Source organism: Crocodylus siamensis, chromosome 2, assembly GCF_052110815.1.
Source record: "Crocodylus siamensis isolate JL-2025a chromosome 2, ASM5211081v1, whole genome shotgun sequence".
NCBI lineage: Eukaryota > Metazoa > Chordata > Crocodylia > Crocodylidae > Crocodylus > Crocodylus siamensis.
In genome coordinates, this window is record NC_143396.1 from 253173401 (window position 1) to 253197941 (window position 24541).

General features: G+C 42.2%; 2 protein-coding genes across 3 annotated transcripts; both read right to left on the minus strand.

The window, feature by feature from the left end:
- Positions 1-90: 90 nt before the first annotated feature.
- On the minus strand, positions 91-17316 carry LOC149872045 (DNA mismatch repair protein Mlh3-like). Its single transcript, XM_090033708.1, has 10 exons — positions 17201-17316; positions 16502-16572; positions 15225-15329; positions 11275-11347; positions 10347-10418; positions 8713-8821; positions 5743-5899; positions 4742-4765; positions 4237-4315; positions 91-2979 (listed from the first exon to the last, which is right to left on the minus strand). Exons 3-10 carry the CDS (start codon positions 15240-15242, stop codon positions 2732-2734), a joined length of 780 nt encoding a protein of 259 aa, XP_089889834.1. The 5' UTR covers positions 15243-15329; positions 16502-16572; positions 17201-17316; the 3' UTR covers positions 91-2731.
- LOC149872046 (DNA mismatch repair protein Mlh3-like) lies at positions 16664-23911 on the minus strand. Of its 2 annotated transcripts, XM_090033703.1 has the most exons (3): positions 23174-23911; positions 18807-22174; positions 16664-17299 (listed from the first exon to the last, which is right to left on the minus strand). In XM_090033703.1, exons 2-3 carry the CDS (start codon positions 22102-22104, stop codon positions 17163-17165), a joined length of 3435 nt encoding a protein of 1144 aa, XP_089889829.1. In that variant the 5' UTR covers positions 22105-22174; positions 23174-23911; the 3' UTR covers positions 16664-17162. The 2 variants fall into 2 exon arrangements, with proteins under 2 accessions (XP_089889829.1, XP_089889830.1); XM_090033704.1 differs by having other exon boundaries at positions 17157-22174; positions 23174-23909.
- Positions 23912-24541: the final 630 nt, after the last annotated feature.

Consider the following 24541-nt stretch of genomic DNA (forward strand, 5'->3'; position numbering starts at 1 on the left):
CTGATCATCACTACCAAAAATGAGAATTTGCTAGTAGCAGCCTGATATTCCTTCTATTACAACTTGGAAGACTAAAGGTCTGTCTGACTTGTTAACTTTCTGGACTGATTAGTTTTGCTGTGGAGCTAATCAGTTGTCTGCAGCACAGTGCAAAGGTGGCTACCCTGCTTCCACTTTGGGAAATAGTGTGCCTAGAGGAGAGTCATGGATTTTGGCATAGTGCCATCTGACACACTAAGTTAGCTGGAGATATGTCCTGGGAGTAGCTGCCTCTGGCACCATGACAGCAATTCTAATTGAAGCTGGCTGGGAATTTCAAACTACTTTGGTTGGAAAATGTGGATTTGTTGAAATAAACATTACATGGGAATGACTGTGTTAGTTCTAACAAGGGTGTAAGTTGTAGCCGTGCTGGTCTAAGGGTACAGGCAGACAAGGTTCTTTGCATGAATCTGATATCTTTTTATTAGACCAACTTAAATAGCTGGAAAACAATTATTAAGCAAGCTTTCGGGTTCAAAAACCCTTTTTCAGGCTAAGGAAGTTTCAGCAGTTGGTGTGTGCTCTTGCTGGATGGAAGAGCACACTCCAACATTTTCACTGACTTACCTGTCTTGTATGCATACCAGACCAGCCTCTGGCTTCTTTACTTTTCATTCCATCCAGGAAGAGCACACCCCAACTGCTGAAACTTCCTTAGCCTGAAAAAGGGTTTTTGAACCCGAAAGCTTGCTTAATAATTGTTTTCCAACTATTTAAGTTGGTCTGATAAAAGATATCAGGTTCACACAAAGAACCTTGTCTGCCTCAGTTGTAACAAGGATGGCATTTCTGCTTAACACCAAACAGACCCCTTCCCACATCGCAGCAACTTCATGGCTAATGCATTCACATTCACTGTCAAAGAACAAGGTTTAAGTCCCTGCTCTACCTATTTCAGACCAAGGTCTCAAACCTCAGTTCCCACATATGTGCACTGCCAGGATACTTAAAAGCATCTGTTTTCTCCTATTGCAGCTTTGCACTGCATTAGGAGAAACTGTAGGGTCTTCTGGGAAGGGGGAACCATTTCTAATTTTAACGGTGCACAGCTGTGTTACACTAGTCTAGGGTAGGAAGTATCCTATCTACTTCATTTTGTTTAGCTTGTAAGCATTGCTACAATAAGATTATTGACTAATTCAGGCACTTACCTATTGCAATGATGCATGATATGGTGCTGCCTATGAGTAAGTAAATATACATCAATAATATCTCTGTAGTACCATAGAAATAAACATCAATCTAACAGAAATTGCAGTATGATATGAGCTTGTATTTCACTGAGACAACATCATCAGGCTCTAGTTTGGAAATCTTCCATCAGCATAGTAAAATGAATCAGGAAACTACAGTAGCTGCAGACAGGAAGAGAAATACCAAAGCCAGGCCTCCTCTGCATTAGTTTCATGTCAATGGCTGGAATGAGCACAGTCCACCTACATCATTTTGTGGGCAAGCTTACGAAAGTGAAAGTGTATTTAGGTTTATTAATAAATATGTAGCCAAAACACTGTAAATACATAGACTAAAATCATCCTCACAAGGAAAAGGGAGTTCAGCACCTACAAGTGGGAGGCAGATTCTAGCCTTGAACAACTGAGTATTGAATAAAGGAAAGGTCTTGGCTCCAAACCATCATTCTCAATGTTGAAGCCACTTCCCTGAGACACAGCAGCCCTCTCAAGCCCCATTCCCAGGGCTGATTTCTGCTCCTCAGCAGATTAACTATCAGGGCAGGACCTCTGTTTCTGTTCTGGCTTAGGAGGCAAGTCCATGCAGAATGCTGGTTGAAAGGAATTGAGTGACAACAGAGCTCCTGGGATTCTGGTTTTCAGCTCTCAGTTCCATGGTGATGTCTTTGTTTCCCAAACAGCAGCCAGGCTTGGGCCATTTTTCTCAGTTTGGCCAAATTAGGTTTAGGCTGCTAGGAGAAAAGAGAAAAGGACTTCACTGACCACCATAGCCCCTTCCAACACTGAGATGCTCAAGTGCTTTATCAAAGGTGTGTTCTAAATGACTTGCATGAGGACCCAATTTTGCAACCTGAAACAGCACATGGGCAACAAGAGAAGTCATGATTTTGTGTGTCACTTTTATTCACGTTTTGCTGGTTATCTGCTTTCTTCCCACTTTATAGTCTCAAATTAGTGAAGCAATTCTTTTGTACCTGTTTTTGTCATAACTTTCTTCACTGTTAATAGAACATCCAATTTTACACACCTATAATGTTTACCTATGCTGGTAAGTGCTCATAGGTCCAGGGCCCTCATTACTAGCCTCACTAGAAAACCAAGCGCATATATTTGGACACAAAACTAATCAGCAAATATTATGGGCTCAATCTGCAACCCATGTGATATTCCGATATACTGAACTGCTCTGACTGGGCAATGCTTCTCCAGCAGTGTGCCACTGGAAGTCAGTGGGATTTGTGCCTGTAAGTGCCTACATATGGGCTCAGGAGCCTAACTTCAGGCTCTAATCTAAACAGTTGTAGGTCTGAGTAAATAAAAAAGTTCATGATTGTTTAATGTAGGCAAAATCTAAATAAATATTAATGGGGAAGCAATGCTCTTCGGAAGTGCCCTTTGTCCAATTGCATTGTCCATTTATAAACAATGCACCAGGGATTAATACAAGAACAGTAGGAGAGGGACACGAATGACAGCTTTAAACATCACACGTCTGGTCAGATACAGAGCATATCTGATTTAAGATGCAACCTGGCTGGAAAGGCAGAATTTATCCTCCCAAGATGCACCACCTGCAGTGTTCCACATTGTACCTGCTTTTCCTGTGGCAAGTGGTCTATATCTGCAAGGGGTAGCATGGAAGGTCTCCCATGAGCACACTGGAAAGGCAGCTGGCAGCAGGACAAAGCTTCAATAAGCTGGGAGCTCTCCTCCATGGTCAAACTGTCATTGAACTTAATAGCTCCTGAAAAGAGAGGTGAGATGCAGCAAGTGCTGGCTAAAGGAGTTTGACTCAGCTAGCAAGCTCCTCACCAGGGATTTTGGAAACTACAGCAAGTAAATAAGGGGCATCACCCTCCTTCTAGCTCCCTGAGACCACAAATCAGAAGACCATGCTACAATGTAACAGATTTGGAATTTGGCTTCAGTTAATTAGCCTTCCCAACACATAAAGACTGGATTTTGTCATGGTACAAACTTCATTGTCCGGTCCTTGGCAGGTGGATGGTAGGACAGCTTCCTTGCTTTCCACCTGATGTTACTTACATGACCCACATGAACAGTTTTCTCTAGATATGAGAACAAGGCCACTCCACAAATGAGCTACCAAAGCAGAGAGATACTAAATATCAGCTCCGCATGCTAGAGGCTGAATACCAGCTCAGTCACCAGTTATTCCTGAGCTTTTAGTGCACTAAATACAAGCAGGCTACTAAAAGAGTCATACTTTTACCAGTCCCTCTTCACAGACATCAGGAGTGACATCTCTGATCCCATATTCAGCAGCATGCATCCTGCAACTCAGCAATAGCACTTAGTCTTCCTCTTCCAGATAAAGGGAGGCTTATGTACCCTCTGCCATTTGGAGAGTCAAGTGGTGCAAATCAGTCCACATTTGCCCTTTGGCAATTAATGCAGCATGCAACAGTCCAGCTAGTATGAAGGGATTAAAAACACTGCTGCATACATTCGTGATACCTGTTTATTTTGGGGCCCTTGCACAACCCTTGAAGTCCTTTGTATTTCCAAATAAGAACACTGCCAGGTCTCCAGGACACCATGCACTGCCGTTTCTAGTAGTTACCATTTGAGGGCAGACAAAATGGCTTGAGGGTACTGCTGCTTAAGGTCCTCCCTGCCTGTTAAAGAGCACTGATGCAGGACCTCCCTCATACCCTCTCCTCCACTCCATGGACTGCTTGTTGAAAGTCCTATAGCTCACATGGGTTGGTGGTCCAATGGCTCACACTGGTTGGTGCACATTAGGACAGCACTGTCAGTAACTCTGCTGTGCAGGAATGTGGATAACAACCACACACACACATAACAGGTAGGGCATCTTCTACCCCAAGTAAAGCTGTCCAAAGGGGAAGTTGTTTCCTGACACTTAAGAGGCACCCTGTCTAATGATGTGCCTCCTGCAACTCTTGGAAGAACTCTCTGAAACCACAGCCCCAGAGAGTACACTGCATAAATGGAAAGGTAAAGAATGCTCACTTACCATGGCATGCTTGAGAAGCCAGCACCTTCAGAAATGTCAGGGGTAGTGTCCCTCGTGCTCCTCCTGTGGTCTGCAGTAGCTAAAAGTATCAAGAAAACAGGACAGTTTGAAAAGAAGGAAGAATTGCAGTATTAGAGAAGCTATGGATGAGGAAGATCTAACATGGTCCATCTAGTTTCCATCTCCCCACTGTCAATCCCTGATGATGACTAGTGCACGCTAATCTCCAGGGCTTTGTCCTGTGGCAAGAAACAAGGCTTCTAGTAGAACGGGCGGGCAGTTATTTTGGGTAGAGGGCCGCTTACTGAGTTTTGGCAAGCCATTGAGGGCTGCATGACAGACAGCCCAGGGCAGATTAATACTAATTTTCAAAATTTTTTAGGGGCCCTGCAGGCTGGATAGAATGGCCTGGCAGGCCACATCCTGCCCCTGGGCCACATTTTGCCCACCCCTGCAGTAGAAAAACTAGCCTCCAATCCTTCCCTGAAAAAAGAGAGCTACTTACCTCAATTTGCTCTTGAATTAACTCCTGGAAAACAAAAGGCAGAACAATCAGTTGCTATTCTTTCCCCTTCTCAAGTTTTCATTCTACTGCCCCACCTGGCTATGTTTACTGTATTCCCCATTTTAAAAAACAAGGAAAGATGGAGGGATCCGAGTACCAGCCTGGGTTGAGAGAGACCGAATTCCTCCCCTGCAACAGACATCTTGGACAAGTCACTTAGTTTCACCTGAGTTCCCTACCTGAAAAAATGGGGATAACAGTACTCTGCTTCCTCATATGGGTGGAGCTGCATGACCAACTTTGTTACAGTAAGCAGATGAAGACCATATATGTACCAGAGGTAGGTAAATAACCAGCCTAAAGTAATCTTTGAAGTTCACTGCAGTTTCCCTTAAAAGGTAGCCAGAGCAAATTGATTAGGACTCTCAAGCTGAGAATCCATTCACCTAGCTGAAATGATAAAAAGGTCCCAGAAAGGAGGGGTTTCCACCCTGGAGAAAACACATGACAATTTGTTACACCACCAACTCTGCTGCAGCACTGCTCTAAGGGAAAGAGGCTAGCAGCTCGAACGGGAAAATACAGGATCCACCCTAATCAGCCTTGCTGTCCTCATTGGTGACCACTGGTTTCTCTCTACAAGTCTTATTTTAGTTAAAATTAAAATAGTAGTCATTTCTCTATTCACCAGACCAGACTTTGACACAATTAGTAAGTAAAGCTTTCTTCTGTTTTATTCTGTTACAAAAGAACAGTGCTAGGAAGTCGGGCTCTCCTTTTTCAGTCGGGATTACTTTCCTAATGAAGAAGAAAGAACACCAGCTCAGGCAGCAGTCATAAGGTCAGATGTCACGCATAAATAGCTTTGCTGAAAGCACAGATCCTTTGGTGTTTGGCTGCCTCACAGAGGAGATACTTTTCCAATATCCTGCACCATTAATACAGAACAGAATGTCACCATCACAGAATAACCGGACCCCAAACCTGTGTTCACGACTGACCTCCACAATGCTTTTAGCTACAGGTTGTCTTTTCCGTCGTAATTCATTGGCCTCTCTCTCCATGAAGCACAAGGGCACTTTCCCCACTAGAATCTGGTTCCTGTTCTCTGGAAATGATAATCCAAGGCCCAAATCCTCCAGGCTTCTGTAACAGCACCTGAGAAGAAAACCTGTCTTAAAATACAAAAGCACCTCTTTCTCAAAAACCAACAAGAGTGTTTCCAGAGCCAGACATTTCTGCACTCTCACTACTGAAGGTCCTACAGCAACTCCCCATCTCCACCACCTGTCTGATGGCTTCTTGGGATTTCCTAGCAATCTCTCTCTTTCACACCATATTCCCCTCCCTGATGTCTGTGTAAACTGCTTACTTTACATTTCTGAGATCCCAGAAGTTCCCTTTACTACGTAGTGTTTTTGTGTAGGAAATGGTTCAAATAAAAGTGGCTACATTATTAATACAGAAGATATATATTTTTATATAACAATCCTCAGGGACTGTGGCTAGGGACCAAGATTGTGACACTCAACTTTTAAAAGGATTTTCAAATAAAGAAGCAGCTAAACAAAGATACACTAAAGTTGATTCAGAGGAAATTAAAATGATCAGACTCTTTATGAACACTACTTATAAAACCATAACAGAAACACAACAAGCATCAATTCTAAAAATTAAAGCAGAAAGGCAAAAAAGCCACTGGGGTTTTCCGAGTGTGTCTAAGATGATATTGAAAACTAACAGGGATCTTTCCAAAAACGTGAAATCAAATTCTAGGGAAGGTAACAGAAAAAATAAACTACAGTAAGTAGATGACAGTTTGCTTAAGCTAAACGGTAGTTTGAAGGACAAATAGTTAAACACAAAAATAAATACACAGGATACTCTAAAGAGCAAAACTAGAGACCATGCAAGAGAACTGATAAATGCACTGTCAAGCAGGAAGGGCCCAATTGAGGAAGATAAGCATCTAGTATCCAAGAATTCTGCAGCAGCATGGGCATGGAAAGGTCACAATATGCAAAAATGTGCACTCTCATTATAATTAGTTATTACAACAGAGGAATGGAAGTAAGTAACAGTTTCTTACTAGTGGGATCTTATCCCAGTACCAGATACATACGTTGAAACAATAATTAAAAGCAAGCATAAAATAGCAAGATGATCGTGACATAAAGTAGACAAACCAGCTTCCAAAGGAGAAAATTATACCTCTCTAATCTGCTAGAATTCCCTAAGTAGGTCAGTAAAATGTAGGAAAAGAATACTAGCTAATAAAAACTATGTAAAGCTCTGACAGTGCCTTGGACAAGTGGCTAGAAGCCACAGAATGAAAAATACATTTTCTTGAAGGGTAAGAAAGAAGCTAAGGGCATGAACAGAAAAAATATATACTGGGTTTAAATAATACCAGTTTACTGTGGGTCATGCTGGACCGATGTAACTGTTTTGTCTCTATGTTCCTGTACTGGTAGAAAGTATAGCTGTAACAACACTGTCATTTTAAACCCATTTAATCCAGAATGATTCCATTCCAGGCTCAAGTCCCTGAAAAAAACAGTAATGAAAAAGGTGGGTGGATCCTCCTCCCCTTCATTAGTTTTTTGTGATGCAATTGTAAGTGTAAGATGAGAAGGTTTTATAAAAATAGATGCATTAATGGATTCTCAGGGACATGAACAGGATGGAAAAGGATCATACCCAACTGCCTAAGTCCACGTAGCTAACTAATGGATGGAAGAGAATCTGACCCTAAATCTCCATACACACACATCTTCTAAAACTGTATATAGTTATGTCTGCCCACAGTGTGTGACAGAAAAAAAGGAGCAAAGGAAGAAAAGGTCAGTTTTCAACATACCAAGAATTCTGCATTATAAGCAACATTTTGAAATCTGTGTATTAACCATTTAGAAAAGACAGTGATCACTGAGGTACCCAAAGTTGTAGAAGACATAAAAATAGTTTACATTAGTGGGACTGAGATAAAAAAAGGGAAACTTCAGAGGAACCTAAAAAAGAAAGGAAAACAACAGAAGAAATTGTTGACAAATGAAAATGCATACACATTAGAAGGAAAAATCTGATCTATTCCTTTACTTTTTTGGCTCCTAGAGGCCCATTTACCAAGCAAGTCCATCCCAACCACAAAGATGAGGAAGCCCTGTAACTGTAATTACCCACCCTACTTGATTTACTCTATTTTGTATTATTATATTGCATGGCAGTCCCCAACATGGGCCAGAGGCCCAGTACACTTGGTGCTGTACAAACTCAAAACAAGAAAATCTATGCCACAAAGAGCTCACAACCTAAAGAAAAGGCAAGAGGTGGCTCTAGACATATGGAAGACAAGAGGATAATGAGGTAATATTATTCAGCATAGGCAATGGTCTTAGCAAACCAACAACCTAACCATTACCAAGTGTTTTGTAGGCATGAGCACAGGGAAATTTTAATGAAGACAATGAGGAAACTTTATGGATGTTTATAAAGAGTTCTTCCTACACATGAGGGTAGCATGGGAAAAAACACAAAGATATTTGGTGTGAGGAAAGACAGGCAGTTTTCAATAAAACCTTGATTAATGCTACAGAGGTTTAAGGAGTCAAAACCAAATCTGCTTTTATTCTTCCAAATTCTTATACAAGTGAGAATTCCTGACAGCAGCCAATCCACCATTCTGAAATATCTGGAAAAATATGTTCACTGCTTATTCAATGCAGTGACTTCAGTTTTGATCATGTGGAAGAAGGAAGAGTCATTTCTGAGGACTCGCCATGTGTATTTCCCAATAATACTCTATTTTCCACCCGTCACATTGTGGCTCTTGGAATTCAGTATGCACCTCCCAAAAGCAAAATGTAAATAACTTCAGCAATGGCTGTGGTATGCAAACAGCAAACAGAGTCCAGGCTATGGTACTTAATGGAACCCTGTCCAAGATACTGGAGCTCTACGTTACTACTAACCGTAAGAGTCTCCTTTGTTCCTCTGTTACTTCAATCTCCAATGGAGGACAGATGATGGAGGACAGTAATTTCTTTTTACCAGATACTGCAGATGGTTTCTCATATGACTCTGTAAAATAAAGTACCACTCTTAAAACATCTATTTCTGTACTATCCTCACAAGAGTTCCTATCATGGGTCAGAGCTCCAGTGTAGCCCTCTGTGTTTAGATTAAGCAGCCATAGACTCTTCCTTCTAAGACTCATGGGGAATACTATGGAAGAGATGCAAGGTTTCTGGGGAGAGAACAGTTTAATATTATCTTAGCATCTCCCCCCAGAACTGAAAAGCAATCATCATAAATAGCCAGAGTTGTTGCTACAGTTATCTCAGCTCATGAGATGGCCACTTGTTCTCAGAACTGTCTGGAACAAGTGCAGAGTCTCTACCAAAATACCATGCATTAAATATTTCTCCCTTGCTCCCAGAGGGGTCCTTAATCTTTAGTTATTTTTACCACAGAGCTAAAAAACAAAAACAAACAAACAAAACCCCAACAACAACAACAAAACATTTTTCCTGGAAGCTTTTAGACTGGAAAAAAGGAGAGAGAAGGTCAACAATCTTAAGTGAATATTGAATGGGCATTATGCTTTCCAGCCAAACTCTAAGGAGGCCAGAGAAAAGACCATTATTCTTCTGCAGGTAACTTCAAGTGACTACTACATCTCGGGTCCTGCCACAGTTATAGATTTTTCCAATACTGGCCACATAATATGGCCTAGTGTATGTAGCCTTGACAAGGTCTTTCACAGTGCACAGGTCCTCCAAGAGCCAGCAGACCAACTGATGTTTATGGTCACGGTTCACCCCAGTCACGTGTCCAGCTCAACAGAGTAACTGCACTTCTCTATGATGTCTTTGAACAATTAACTCATGTTCTAAGGCCATTTAAACATCTCTAGGTTGACCAATATTTCTCTGTACCTGCAGGAAAGCTGCTCAGTGATGTCTACAGGCGTTTTGATATCCTTGTTAAGTCTGTCAAATGAAACTTGCTACATTTCCAATCATATAGCAATCAAAAGTGGTTCTGTTGTGGCTAAAAATCGCTATGTAGTGGATGTGTGGCATCTTATAGCTGTTGTGACTGTTTCATTTGGCTTGTAACTGCTCTTCTAATTCTGGAAATCATAGTGATTTTAGGTTTCTGTACTAAGCATGCCATTTTGTTAAAACACAAACAATGTTGCCCAAGCTCTTTACTCTGTGACCCTGTCATAGCTTCCACAATGTACTATCTCATTAACATTACTCTATTATCTCTCCTTTGCTTCTCCTGTCACCCTTATTACCCTTTTAGATCTGGTCTATTTCAATTTAAAATTTGTGTTACCTGGAACAAGAATTGCCCCTCCTAAATACTTTGGAAGACACCTAGCACACATTTGGTGTCTAGTACTTTGACTAATACAGGATGATTGCAAGATCTTACGGGTTTGTACAGGAGGAAGGATGAGGATTCTAAAGGATTCCTGCGTGTCTTGGGGACCTTTACACTTACTATAACCAAAATAGCATATCTCACATATACAGATTTGTGTTGCATGCCAATGGGGAGTGAATAGCTCATCTTGAACCATGTGAATTCTCACCTTTAATGAGCTGCTCCAAGCGGATACGCTCATGGGCTGCATGCTGATCCACCAACACTAGCAGATTTCCATCTAGCAATGTAACAGAGGAGGTTAACTATAAGTACCATCATACCAAATACCTGCACCAACTGGGCAGAAGAATGGGATTCACTCATGGCTCACTCACAGACCAGATTTACCATGTGGGGATCAATCTCTTTAACAGAATTAAGTCCAGGAGAAAGCTGGGTTAAGGGAATATAAAATAATGCAAAAGTGATATTTGGGGCACAGGTGAGGAAATACCACTTAGGCTGGTCAGACTGAGTCTCTAATTTTGTAATGATGTCTGCAGCTAATTTCCCTTTTCCACGTCTAAAAAGGAGGTCAAGTACAGTCCTGTTCCAATTTTTTTAAACAGATTAAAAGAAAATATGAAGCCACTGTGTTTTTTAATGTCTTTCTTGTTTAACTCATGCCAGTTTCAATACATAAGGTGTCCATTAACTGAAAATGGAATCTAATACCTTTGCTAATTTGAAATACAATATGATTCTCTATCACACTCATTACCAGTGCATATGACCAGCAATTTGAACAAGTCCTTCAGGAATGTCCAAAATAAACAGAAAAAAGAGTCAAGATATTTCAAGTGAAGGCTAGCACTCTTCTAAACATTGCTTTGTGCCAGCTTCACAAGACAAAGACAGTCTTCTTGGACTTTGTTTTTGATCTGGCTATTGTTGACTTTCCTTAATATTATTGACATAGATTTTGCATTTGTCAAACAACACTGAGATCAAAAAAACACACTCTTGAAAATGTCTATTTTTTAGAAGCACTTTAAAATTCCCGATTCTAAACTATAACAGTGTACAGCCACGATAGGGTACACTGCAACTGGACTTGAAGGCTAGCTAATGGCTAGTACTAACAGTCTTCTTACCTGAATATTCATTCACTTCACTCCTAGTATTGATTAAACAAGCAATAAATTTATTATCCACTTGCTGAAGAACCTGTAACATAATTCAAAATAACCGTTTTCTATTGGCAAGACCATTTTCAGAAGGCAGACATACATCTTTATGGAAGAAAACTACTCTCCTCTCCATCTGTTAACCTCACAATCATTAAATAAGTTGAAGAATGGAGTCCTACCTATAAAAGTGAATGCGAAGATGATACCTTCATACCGCAACATCTTCTTTCCCATATGTTTCAGACTATCTGTTGCCTTTCTGACAATGTTTTTAAATTCCTTTTAGTCCTTCTGAGGCCACACAGCTAAGAGTAAATGACCTGGATTCTAGTCCACCTTATACATCAGGGCTGTCTAACTGGGAGACTGTGGATCAGGGCAGGCCCCCAAAGCATTAGCATGAGGCCTATGGGCTCCCACCCATCTGCTAGCCCCTCCACCCAGTTGCTCCTGTCCCAGCAGCCAGAAGGGGGCTGAAGTGCCCCAGCTGTGTGCACAGCAGCTGGGTAGTGTGTGCAGGTGGAAGAGGAAAAGTGGGTGCTATATGTGCAGTGGAAGAGAGCCAAGCTACCCTGTGCTGTGGTGGGGGACTTTCTAAGTGATGCACATAGCTGGGAACAGGGGATGTCCTGCTCATGGGCTGTGGGAGGGAAGATCGGAAGATAGGCTCCCTGTGCTGCAGAGAGGTGCAGTGGCTGGGCTGCCTAACATAAACGTCTGGGAAAGTGTGGGAGGCAAGTTGCTTATGCCATGTGTGTGGCAGAGGGGCTGCTGGGAAGCCTTCACAATTGGCAGTAAGGGAAACTGAGCTGCCCATGCTGTGCGTGCAACAGGTGGGGAGGGCAGATTCTGGACAGAGAGCACTTGCCCACCCACCTACTCAATGCATGGCCCATGGGTCTGCAATCCCCCAGCTGCCCGGAAGCTGGACAGCCCATTTTGCATCAACAGACTCTTCTTGCACCCCTGCCAACTCCTACATGCCAATGTAGCTGTACAAGGGTAAACAAAAATATAGTTTGGCTTGCTGAATCTTTTCCAGATTAGATGTAGGAGATAGAAAGAACCCAGTGTGACTTTCAGAGCTCACACAGAGTTCGCAACTAAAAAATATAGACTGTATTTGCTCAAATATAAAATGACGTATCCCCTGCCAATCAGCATGAGGCCAGAGTCAGGCCCACAACCCACCCCAGCACAGATCACATGGTAATTCTTCCTAACCAATCAGCAGCACTAACACTGCTGCATGGTGGCTCTTCCACTTGCTGTGCTCCAGGGAGTGAATAAAGCCCAGGCAGCCTCTGACACCAAGGGGAGTGTGGAAGAGGGCAGGCCAAAGAGGGGAAGAGGCAGAAGCAGAGACTGTGTAGTTCAAAGAATCACAGAAAAGGGCTGGAAAGGACCTCCAGAGGTCATCTAGTTCAACCTCCTGACTGAGGCAGAATTATCCTTATCCAAACTATCCTATACAATCTATAAGCTAAACTCTACATAAGACTATGGTCAACCCTGACCTAACCTGCCACAGGTAAAGCAGGGGAACCATAGTAACCAATATCCCACTTCCATGAAATGCTGTGAAGATATATTTAAAAAGACCTTGGGTACAGGGTCAGCTGCTACAGAGGAAGGCAAAACCCCCACAGTTTGTACCAATCTGACCATGGGGTAAAGTTCCTTCCTGACCCCAAATATGGTGATTGGACTGACCCTGAGTGAAAAGGCAAGACCCTCTATCCAGGAACCTCCAGCTTTGATCCCAACAGAAGCACTGTCACACCCTAGTCAAAGTCCCTTGCCTTGGCTGCAGCCAACACCCAATGCCTCTGAGGAAGGCTTAAAAAATCCCCAACACATAGCAGAAAGGGGTGCCCAGAAGCACAGGAAATACCCATAGTAGAACATAGGCACAACTATGCCTAGGTCATCCCTCACCAATGGCTGTCCAACCTCTTCTTGAACACCTCCAATGATGGAGAGTCCACAACTTCCCTAGGCAGTCTGTTCCACTGTCTTGCTGTCCTAACAGTGAAGAATATTTTTCCTGATATTCAGTTTAAACTTACTTTGTTGCAACTTCAAGCTATTGTCCTCCTCTCTGCAACACGAGGGGAAAGCTGCTTTCCTTCTTTATGGCAGCCCTTCAAATGTCTGAAGACTGCTATCATGTCCCCACTTAAACGCCTTTTCCACAACCTGAATATGCCTAGTTCTTTCAGCCTCTCCTCATATGACTTGCCTTTCAAGCCCTTGATCATCTTTGTTGCCTGCCTCTGGACCCTCTCTAACTTCTCCATGTCCTTTTTAAAACATGAAGCCCAAAACTGCACATGGTACTCCAGTTGAGGCCTGACCAGTGCCAAATAGAGGCACTATCACCTCCCAAGTCTTGCACATAATGCTTCTATCAATACAGCCCCAAACTGCATTTGCCTTTTGTGTGGCTGCATCCACTGCAGACTCACACTGAGTCTGTGATCTACCAAGACTCCTAAGTCCTTTTCCATAGTGCTGCCATCCAGTCAGGTGTCTTTAATATTTGTTTTTTTGATTATTCCTTCCAAGGTGTAGTACCTTGCATTTGTCCACATTGGATTTCATCCTCTTAGCTCTAACCCAGCTTTCCAATTTGTCAAGATCCTTCTGAATTTTGCTCACATCCTCCAATATGTTCACAATCTTTTCCAGTTCCTTGTCATCTGCAAACTCACTCATGAAGCTTTCTATGCCAGCATCCAAATTGTTAATAAATATGCTGAACAGCACCATGCCCAGGACAGATCCCTGTGGGACTCCATTTGAAGCCTCCTGCCATTCTGACATGGACTGATTAATAATTACTGTACCTTTTGCTTGTGGCTATTGAGCCAGTTGTCTATCCACCTTATAGTAGTTTTATCTAGCTCACATTTGTCCAATTTGTTTACAAGATCATGCAGGACCTTGTCAAAAGCCTTGCTGAAGGCCAGATACACTATATCTACAGCACTGTGGGGGAAAGAGTTAGAAACTAGGGGGAGCTGGGGATGGGCAGGTGAAGGTGGCAGGGGGGACAGAAAGGCTGCAGGAAGAAGTGAGGGGGCAGAGAAGGTGGCAACCTGAACGTCCCCGCAACCCGTAGCTATTGCTTTCCCTGCTGTAGCAGTGGCAGAGGGGAGACATATTCAAGACAACCCTCCAATAATTAGTTTCGGTGCTTGGAAAATTATAACAAATTTATACACGTTCCATATATATAAACTATTACAGGGGGTCATCTTAAATTCAGGGTTGCCTTAGATTTGAGTGTATTCAGCATTAATTTTTTCAGTTTACAAACAAAACTTTTGATAAAGAATCATTGAGATATGGTTAGGCTCCACGTTTATGATGCCTTTGTTAGAATCTGACTGACCTACACTCTAAGATGAAATTTAAAGTCCTTATTTGAGATCTGTGACTTGTTACTGAAACTGCTCAGCTGAAGGTCAACATCGTTCAGACAAAATCATTTGAAAATGCACAAAACGCAGTTATCAGAGATAACAAATTAAGCAAATAGCCATAATAAGTAGCTAAAAACCTGTCAGACAATACATTACTTAAACAATGCCAGTGATAATACTGCATATTACAAAGCAGCAATAGCAAGGCTGCTTCTTGTTTTAACTAGCTTTAAACCCAACCACTTTAGAATCACTCTACAGATAACTGTTTATAGTCATCTAAAAGATGGTCTCAAGATCTGGCTTGATAAGCATATCTGTTGCCTCTCCTCACACAAATCAAAAATGTTGGGGTTTTTTTGCAGATAAAGGGTGTTATTTATTTATCTGTCTCTCCCACTCAGTGGAAAGGCTCACACATCCTATTTGGCCATAGCTTTTGAAATACAGCTGTTTACACAAAGCACTTATCCACTCCTACATTACCTGCATTGAATGAATCATCTCCTTGGTGAAACGATAGGGATACAAGATATTATGAACTTTCACAGCCAGATTCTCAGCTTGGCTACTACTCACATCAACAGCAACCTATGAAACAGAACACCACAAATCATTTTTAGAATACAAGCATGACTTGTGAGTTTAAGGTCACAAAAATCATATTGCCAACTTTGAGTAAGACCAATCTAGAAATGGGTTCCTCTGTACCTGGTACACTGATTCTTCTAATAAGAACAGCACTAATTCAAAATACCATCTGGCAGTCCCTCTGCTCCCATATCAGCACTCACACACATCCGGATAATAAGAGCTATTTCAATGAAAAGCCATTAGACAACCTGAAATTAGTTATCAGCCTACACATACACATTAAATGCGTTGCACATGAAGGAAGATGAATTATCCCAGAATGACGCAAGAATTCATGTTACTGTAACAAATTTGCTAAAGAATTGTTCCCTTTCGGAAACCTAGCAGCAGGTAGTTTGCTATTCCATCTCAAATGTATACAGGTGGAAATAGTTATGTACATATTGTACATCCTGACTAAAACTGTATGTTCACACATACACAGTGATTAAAGATGACATTACCCCATAACTACACAGGATGTAGCTCTAAAAGCTCCAACTTTTATTTTCCCTGGCATATTATCATCCTGCCAATACTATAAAAATAACCCAAGTCAAATATGTTTTTGATACCCAGTTATTACTTATATAACAAACATAAATTTGCTTGTTTTTCTCTTCCCTAAAAAGGACAGAAACTATCCTAAATCGTGCTATGGAACAGCATTTTATCTTTCATCAAGATAGCTAGTTCTGTAATTAGAAATAGTTAGCCATGTTAGTCTGTAATCAAGCAGAAGGCAGGGTAGATTTGCACCTTATATACTAACCAAAATGTGTGCGTTTGTGTAAACACATATATACACAGTACAAGCTTTCATGAGTTGAAGCTCTTCACCAGATGCTGTGACTTCTGTAGTAAAAGACATAGCCTACACAACATTATCGTTTCCAAAAACACGAGGTACAGGATCATCCATAATACTAGCTTGTCTTAATCTGGATAAATTCAAAAAATGGGACTACTGTATAAACATCTGCATAATCAAGTCTCTAGGCACATGTATAACAGACTAAATATGCACAGTGATTTTAGTACTTGCCATTCTGATTCAAAAGTCACAACATAATAGAAGGTGAGAATGAGATGACCCCACCCTGCAACTCTGGATGCAAAATAATACCTACCTCTGGGTAGCGAGCAAATATGGGATTATCCCAGCCAGACAACAAGGACTGGAGAGAATCAGCCTCAGCTTCTAGGAGATAACATATGTAAAACATGGATTCATAGGCACAGAAAGGAATGTCAGCAGAAGGTGTATTCATTGTTCACTCCTACCAAGTTCCCCCCCCACCCCAATTTCACATTAGTCTTTTTATTCTTGAGGAAAACAGATTAACAAGGGAATGCAGGATTGTGCCTTCTTACTGTCTGTTGGGACTAGAACTCTAGGAAACTTCTCTGATTTCAATACACACTGCAGCACAATCCAACACTCCCTGGAAAGAAAAAAATAAAAAGATGGATAAACCTCAGCTACTCACTCCCACTGGATAAAGACACATACCAAAGTGGTGATTTCACCCCTTGTTAGGGAAGAGAATCCAAAGAATAAAACCCATTTTTCTGTTCTCTGGCTGGATAACTGCTCTTTAAACTATTAACATGATTTTACAGAGAACTGGGCACTTTATCCTGTAAATAAGCACCACCTAACAGACTTCAACTCTAATTCTTTAGTATATTTTCAGACATACACAAAATGACTCACAGTCCCATTGTTAACAGACCTTGAGTAACAATGAGTTCCTGTCAGGACAGCTGGAAGAATTCTTGGGTTTGTTTTTAACATAGTACTCTATGTCCTGGCAAAATGACCCTACCTCTGGAATGCTGGCTTGCTAGAATCCTCTCTTCTCGAGGTCTAGGAAGGAAGGGTAGAACAAGCTCACTTCTAAAGGGATAGCACTTGCACTGAAACCCTGAATACACAACAAAAATTTACTGCAGCAAGTTTAACAGCTGGCAGAAAGCTAAAAGAAATATTTAGAGGGCTGTGGTATTCACATATTTATAAACAAAGACATTAGTGTGCTCATCCCTGTACAACACAGAGGCAGGCCTTGTGCTGCCCCATAGAGTTTGCAGTTAAAACTGGAAAAATAACAACTAAACATGCTGGATGCTCTGAATGGCCAGCCAGAGGTCAGTCCTGGGAAATGCATTTAAAAATAAACAAATATAGCTACCTAATATCATTTCTACTGTGACTGGGAAAACACTGGCCAATTTGGTAGAAAAAGTACATTTTGAGGAAGGATTTGAATGAAGATTAAGATTCATAATACAATACCTTCCAATGCAAAGTATGGTGAAAATTATACATATTTGTTCATATGTTGGGTAGTGGGGGAGTGTGTCTGCAAGTTTTTTTCCGTGCTTGCAAATGTGCTACAAGTTGTGGCGTGGCACACGGGGATGTGTGTGGAGCTCAATCAGCTGTGCCATGACATATCACAGCATAGCTGATCACACTCCACAGAAGACATCTGTTTCTTTACCTTAATTTATACCATTCAACTTTGACCTCAGTAAGAGCCCCATCCTGACAAATTTCATAACCTGAGAGTACTGAATAACCTTCTATATATATGAAACAGGGCAATAATCATCAGTACATATTTTAAACCAGAGGTTTACAAAATATGAAATAATTTGCCTCTTTTCTGGCCTTTGCTACACATACCAGTGCTGTCTCAGGGAAGCAAGGGGTGCCCTGTGCTTACAGACATAAAAGTGAATAATACTTCTGAGATGGCTGACATTATTGGAGAGTCTGCATACCAGGGATTCTTAAGAGCATGTTACTCCTTTAATCAATCAGGATTATTTCCGGAATGGTTGCAATTGAAAGTATTTTTCTGAAAGGACAGAAAAAACCATAGAAAAGCCCCCAGTATACCAAATACAAAAATGCCCATTCCTACCCCATATTCAGGAGAACTGGCACTATCAGTTTGCTGTTACTCATATTAACACTTTGTATAATAATAAACAAATAAATAGAGTCCATGAATAAGCTCATGGAAAGTTAAAGTTACTGAGACTATGCGAAGTACCAGAATTAGCCCAACGGCCTGTTCCAATCCTTATAGGAGTGATTTAAGCAGCATATTATGGCCCTACACTATTACCAGGATTAGGATAGAAAGTGACCTAGACCTCCAGCCCACGGTACACATTTCATCCAATCTCCTTTGGTACAGTTCAGGCCCCCATTCTCTGTGGAACAATAATGAAATAACAAAATGTATTTACTTGAAGAAATTAAAGAGCTAAGTGTGTATCACAGATTTAAGAAGATACATCATTATTCTCACCTCCTTCCACCTGCAATCAATTAGTGTAATTTAACAGTTTGCATATGTGAGTCTTTATGCAGTTTGCATTATTCTTGCTTTGCAACAAAATTAAGCACCATGTTCTTACCACTCTCTAAGACAACGTTCACAGCCATAGTAGTTATATCTTTTGTGCAAGCAGCTTGAACTTCTTCAGTGGGAGGAGTGCTGTAGGTACTTAGGCCAGTTGTTTTGTTGATGTAAACTGTCTTACCCAAGGAAACATCAAAATGTTGCAACCAGTCAGAAGTACATGATAACAAATCCTCATTCACAGGTTTAGCCATGTTTGTATCATCTGGAGAGACTGCCAAGCTATCTGGTAAGGTCACACTTGGAAGCTGAGTAGCTTTCAAATTCTGCTCTGAAAACACATGTAAAACACTTTGATCTTGACAAGCATCTTGAGACCAAACCTTTTTACCAGGCAATGCCAAGCCACTGGATGGAGCCTCATTGCTGGTGTGGTTGACAGTATTTTCCATGGCCCCTGTCCTCAGACAATCTATTTTCTGGGGAATATTCATCTCATCAGAGGCTAAAGAGAGGCAACTATGCCCACCTACCTCTGCTTCTTGTGAGGAATTTTGACACATTTCATAAGAACTCTGCAATAAATGATCACTTTCATTTTTAGACACAAATTTCCCGGTATCATCTTTTCTGCTTAAATCCATTTGGGATTGTTGCTCAAGCTGCCCCACAACTTCTGGAGCTAAAACTTCTTCATGGTCCCCTTTCATTCTAGATATTTTAGAGGCCAGGGACCCTGGAGATCTACTGTTGCTTTTATTTTTTCTTCTACTCTGACAGTTATTGGTCAGTGTCAAAGGACTCTCTCTCTCACAAGTTTGTCTGTCTAACAAAACGCCTGTACCACAGAACTGAGTCCTCTCCAAGGAAGAAAAGCAACCAGATTGGCAACTATTATTAGAATGAGTGTGTTCCACAGTTGGCGTTTCACAAATACTAAAGCATTCAGTATTATTATTCTGATTTTTGGAAGTGTCAAGATCAATTGGAGTACTGAACTCAACTGGGAGCCCAAATTCACTCCTCTTCTCTGAAATAGATATTGATGGTTCACTCCTGGGCCTTCCATAATGTCTCCTAAATCTCTCTAATGATCCTGCCTGTGTGGACAAACTCAGCTTCTTATAAGCTCGGGGTACAGACCACCCAGAGAGCTCAACCATTTGCCTTCTGTAGTTTGTAACATCACCTGAGGAAGTGATCAGAGGCAACTCATTAGTGTGTGATCTCACACAATCCCTTCTACTACCTGCTATACAGAAAGCTACTTCTTTATTCCTCTGATTTGATACAGTCTCATTTTCCAACTTCTCATCTGCATTTGCTGTGCACACTTCTCTATTGGATAGGATAGGATTGTCTTTATTTAGACTACTAGAAACATCTTGAATATTTAGAGATGGAAGTGAATAAACAGTCTTGTTTCCAAATATATCCTTGGCACTTACAGGACCAGGTCTAAAAGGCATGCTTAATGAACAGTTCATTTCAGCTTGTTCAGGTAGTGACTGATTTTGCACAATATGAGTTATAAGCCCTGTGGAACACAACTTTAACAGTCCTGATCTAATTACATTTTGTCCACAAGAGGTATATGTTCTTTTAGTATTTCCACGGCTTTCTTTTGTTGTAGTACATATTCCCATGGATGCCCTTCCAACAAGGATTTCTGGCCCTTCAGCTATTTCAGCAGAAATTTTCATTCCTTTCTGCTGCCCTTGAGTGACATAATGTCTGAAAGCAATGGTGCTGTTGCTTTTTGGACCTGCTTTGTCATGGCAGCTTCTTGCAACTTGTATGTAATTTTCAGTACAACATGGCATTTCATCACAATTGTCTATTTCTATTATTTCTGATCTGGACTCTCCACAGAAATTTTCTGAAGATTTGTGACCAGATGCCATTTGGAAACTGTTAAATTCTTCTGGATCTTGCTCTGGGATTTCAGTAGTAGTGTCATCTTTGTTGAATGAAAGAGTCTGAGTTTTACTACTCTTAAATGAGTTAGCTGATTCAGCAGTGGTTAGATCTGAGAAAACTTCCATTTCCTCAGCTTTGTCATTTGAATATATGGGATCTGAAGATTTTTTTCCAGTAGGTGCTTTTCTTTTGATGTCTTTTGATTGCAAGTTAACTATTTCATAGGAATCCACAATATCTTCACATGCTTTCTTAAAATTGTCCTTCATACTTGTCTCTTCAATGACCATAGGTTTTATCGTGGCACTATACAAACAAAAGTCATTATTTTCGTTAAATTCTTTGATGTCTTCACTAGACGGTTCAATAAATAAGTGTTCTCGTTTTAAAAATGCTTTCACCCCTTCCTCAACACAAGCTAGAAGACTGTCCCAGTTGCGGAATTCAATCAGCGTTTTCGCAGGCTCCAGACACACGTCATACTCACAGTATTGACACTGCACATTGACAACAAATATTCCGTAGAGCTCTGGACCACACCGATGTCGAGCAGGACTTGAACTCATTTGTCTGCCAGCAAAGCTAGATTTTGTCTTGCAAATAACACTTTCTTTCCTTAATAAAAAATCAATGAGTTTATGTAATCTTGTTTTTAAAACTAGTCTATTATTCACGTACAAAAACTGCAGATTTTTATTGTAATGCCCTTCTGAACTAATATAGCCACTCAGCTCAAATCCTCCACACTTATGATGTATTTCACGTAACTTATGTGATCTACCCAGTCCATAAATTTGACAAAAGCGGGAACAAATGTCTTTTGCTTTGGAGAGCTGAAGCACCATAGAGCAGGAAGCATCATTTCTTAAGGAAAAAGAGACAGAAGGATGCATGAGTGCAAGAGCTTCTACCTTCTGCCTTACTCTCTCAAATTCCAGGATGGGATCCATGCACTTCTTCCTCACTGGTAACTGGTAGAAAAGATTACACACAGTCACTGTTGTTCCACTACTTGGTCTAGTCAGTTCAGCTTCACAGACTTCCATTGGTTTCCCATTTTGAAACAGTTTTGTGAAGGTTTTAACTGTCTTGTTGGTCTTAGATGAAATTTCCACTATGCTGGCCATATTTGCTATACTTGACAAAGCTTCTCCTCGGAAGCCATAAAATTTCAGGTTTTCTAAATCCTCTACTGAGCTGCATTTACTGGTAAAATAGCGATTCCCCACTGTATTTAGGTCTTCTTGCCCTATCCCAAAGCCATTGTCCACCACTTGTATCCTAAAGGTGTCCAGATCCACCCTGATGGCCATACATGTTGCTTCAGCATCAATGCTGTTGAGGACAAGCTCCTCAACACACTGGCCCAGAGACTTGATGGCCACTCCAGAGCGTAACCTGGCTCTCACGTCTTCCTCCAAGCATTTGATCATGGCCAAAAGAGAAAGGTAAGGAACTCAAAAATTTTCAGGGACCATTCTTCCACATGCTTTAAAACAATCCCTATGAAGAAAGAGATGGAGAACACATAAAAGCTCAGTTTAAGTTTCCTACATTTGCCATATAGCAACAAATCACTATCTTTTAAATACATTATTTTTGCCCATATTTATTATCTTTTTTCCTGATACCCAAAGAGCTTGTCTAGGCTCACTTTCCCTCCCTTGACTACCAGGACGCATCAGCTAGTGCTTTTGTGGCAAAACCTCCAGAGTCCTAGGATCAGACTCTTTGTTTCTACGTTCTTCACTAGTATCGTCTCTCTTCCCAGACCTCGCATTCGCTAAAAGAAAATCCAAACACAGGCTATCAATGACCTGAACAGGGAAAGCATCAGTTTCTGGTAACATCAATCACCAGAAGCCAAGTTCAGATTCCTTTTCACTTTGTGATTAGCCAAGAACTTATTGTGCTGTTCTATCAAGTGGATTCAGTGTATCCTTCACACCACAGCCAGCCAACACCTACGTGGAGGATGGATCTGACTCAAGCAAGGCCCCACATGGCAGTGGGGCATCAAGTAATGTGTTTGAATAATAAAGACAGCATTGTTTTCCAAACTTATGTCTTTATTGGCAATCCTACGGTGCGTGGATTCACTGTCACCCACTGGTCATTACAGGACGCAGGGTTTCCCCTGAACCCCACGTGTTGAAGTGAAAGCCAGCGAAAAGTGCAGTGCCCCTGTGGGCAAAGCTACGGAAAGCCCCATCTCTTCCTCAGGCGAGGAGCACCGCGCCCCTCTGCTCCCCTCCTCGGGCTGCTGCCCATTGGCACCCTCTGCTTCCAGCGGGGCCCATGCCCAAGGTCTCAGCCTGAGTCCAGGGCACACGGCTCGCAGTCACAGCCCTCGCAAAGCAGGTGGGCCGGAAGTGGGTACCCGCACGTGCCCCGGGGCCGGGCCAGGGCCCGCGACGGTGGACGCATAAGTGACAGGCCCGCAAGGAACTCCCCGCCTCCCACCGGGGCCGAGCCGGCTCCAAGAACACCTCAGCCACCTACAGGAGGCGGCTGCGCCGGACAGTGGGTACTACACCGCCTCGCCCGTCATGGGTGGGGGAGGGGCCGCCCCCACGGCAACCGCCGACGCGACACCAACCGCCGCAGCCCGGTCCAGAGCCAGACGCACAGTAGTAGCCTCGACGCCTGCGCAGTGAAGATGTGCGGGAAGGAGGAAGTGAGGCAGCCGGCCTGGGACGACTACGGCTCCCAGCATGCGCTGCAGCACGGCACTGCGACCCGGCACGTTAAGAAATGTAGTTGTCCAGTCTCGGTTGGGTGACCCGGCAGCGGCCCGTCACCTTCCCGCGCCTGCGCGAGGTGTCTAGCAAGGGCTGGGGTGGGAAGGGAAGGGGGCAGGGCTGTGTTAATAGGGCACGTCCTGAGGAGGTCCCTAACTCTGTGCTGGAAACCAGGCTCCCTCCTGCATCACCTCTCCTCCTCCTCCCTGTATTTCCAGCGAGCACAGGCCATCAAACAGTAGCATCCCCATGTCCCAGACAAGGGTTGACACATCATGGATGTTTACCATAGGATGATGCAGGATGGGAAAGAGAGGAGGGGAAAAATCAGGCTGCTGAAAAGACCTGTTGCTGTACAGTTGGAAGCAACAGCCCAGGATCACTTACAGAAAGGAGCCAGGGGAAAACTTCAGGATCACCCTAATAACCTGATTTCACATCAGACTCACTGTGGCAGCTCCACCTGCAAAACAAGCTGGCAGGCCTCACAGCAGTTTCCCCAGTGCTCCAAAACCCATCCGGCTGACAGGTCTAGCTGGTCCCTTGTCAGTCTTCAGAGAGAGCCTAACACTGAAGTCTCCTCTTACTTCAGAGCAGTAAAGCACTGGACAGGTTGCTACTAAACCAGTTTTAAAGGGACAAAACCTTGTAACCATCCCATGTAAGCCATCACCCCACACCAAGAGCAGCCTCGGCAGCAGTGGCATTTCCTACCAACCCTCTTACAACCTTTTCAGGTTGGGTGAAAGTTGGACTACTAATAATCAATGCTGCCGCTAAAATACTTAGATGAGGCAGTCAGTACAAATATGCCTGGACACAATCCCTGTTGGCAGGAGGGGAGAGAGATAGTCATGTCCAAGGAGTGCAAGATTTTTTTAAAGAAATTAAATGAGTGATTTGCAGCTCTCTTCCAACAATATTCAACTGGAACGGAGCCAAATCCCTAATCTATCGCTTTCTAGGTCTCAGTTCCCCAGTCAAGGGTGACATTTCCAGAGGGTCAGTGACCTACTAGCTGGCCCTCCCATTCACCACTGTCCCAATGTTTTTCTTTCATATGACACTTTAAGATTAAAACATTCATAGATTAATATCCAAATCTGATAACCCTTCCACTGCTTCAGGG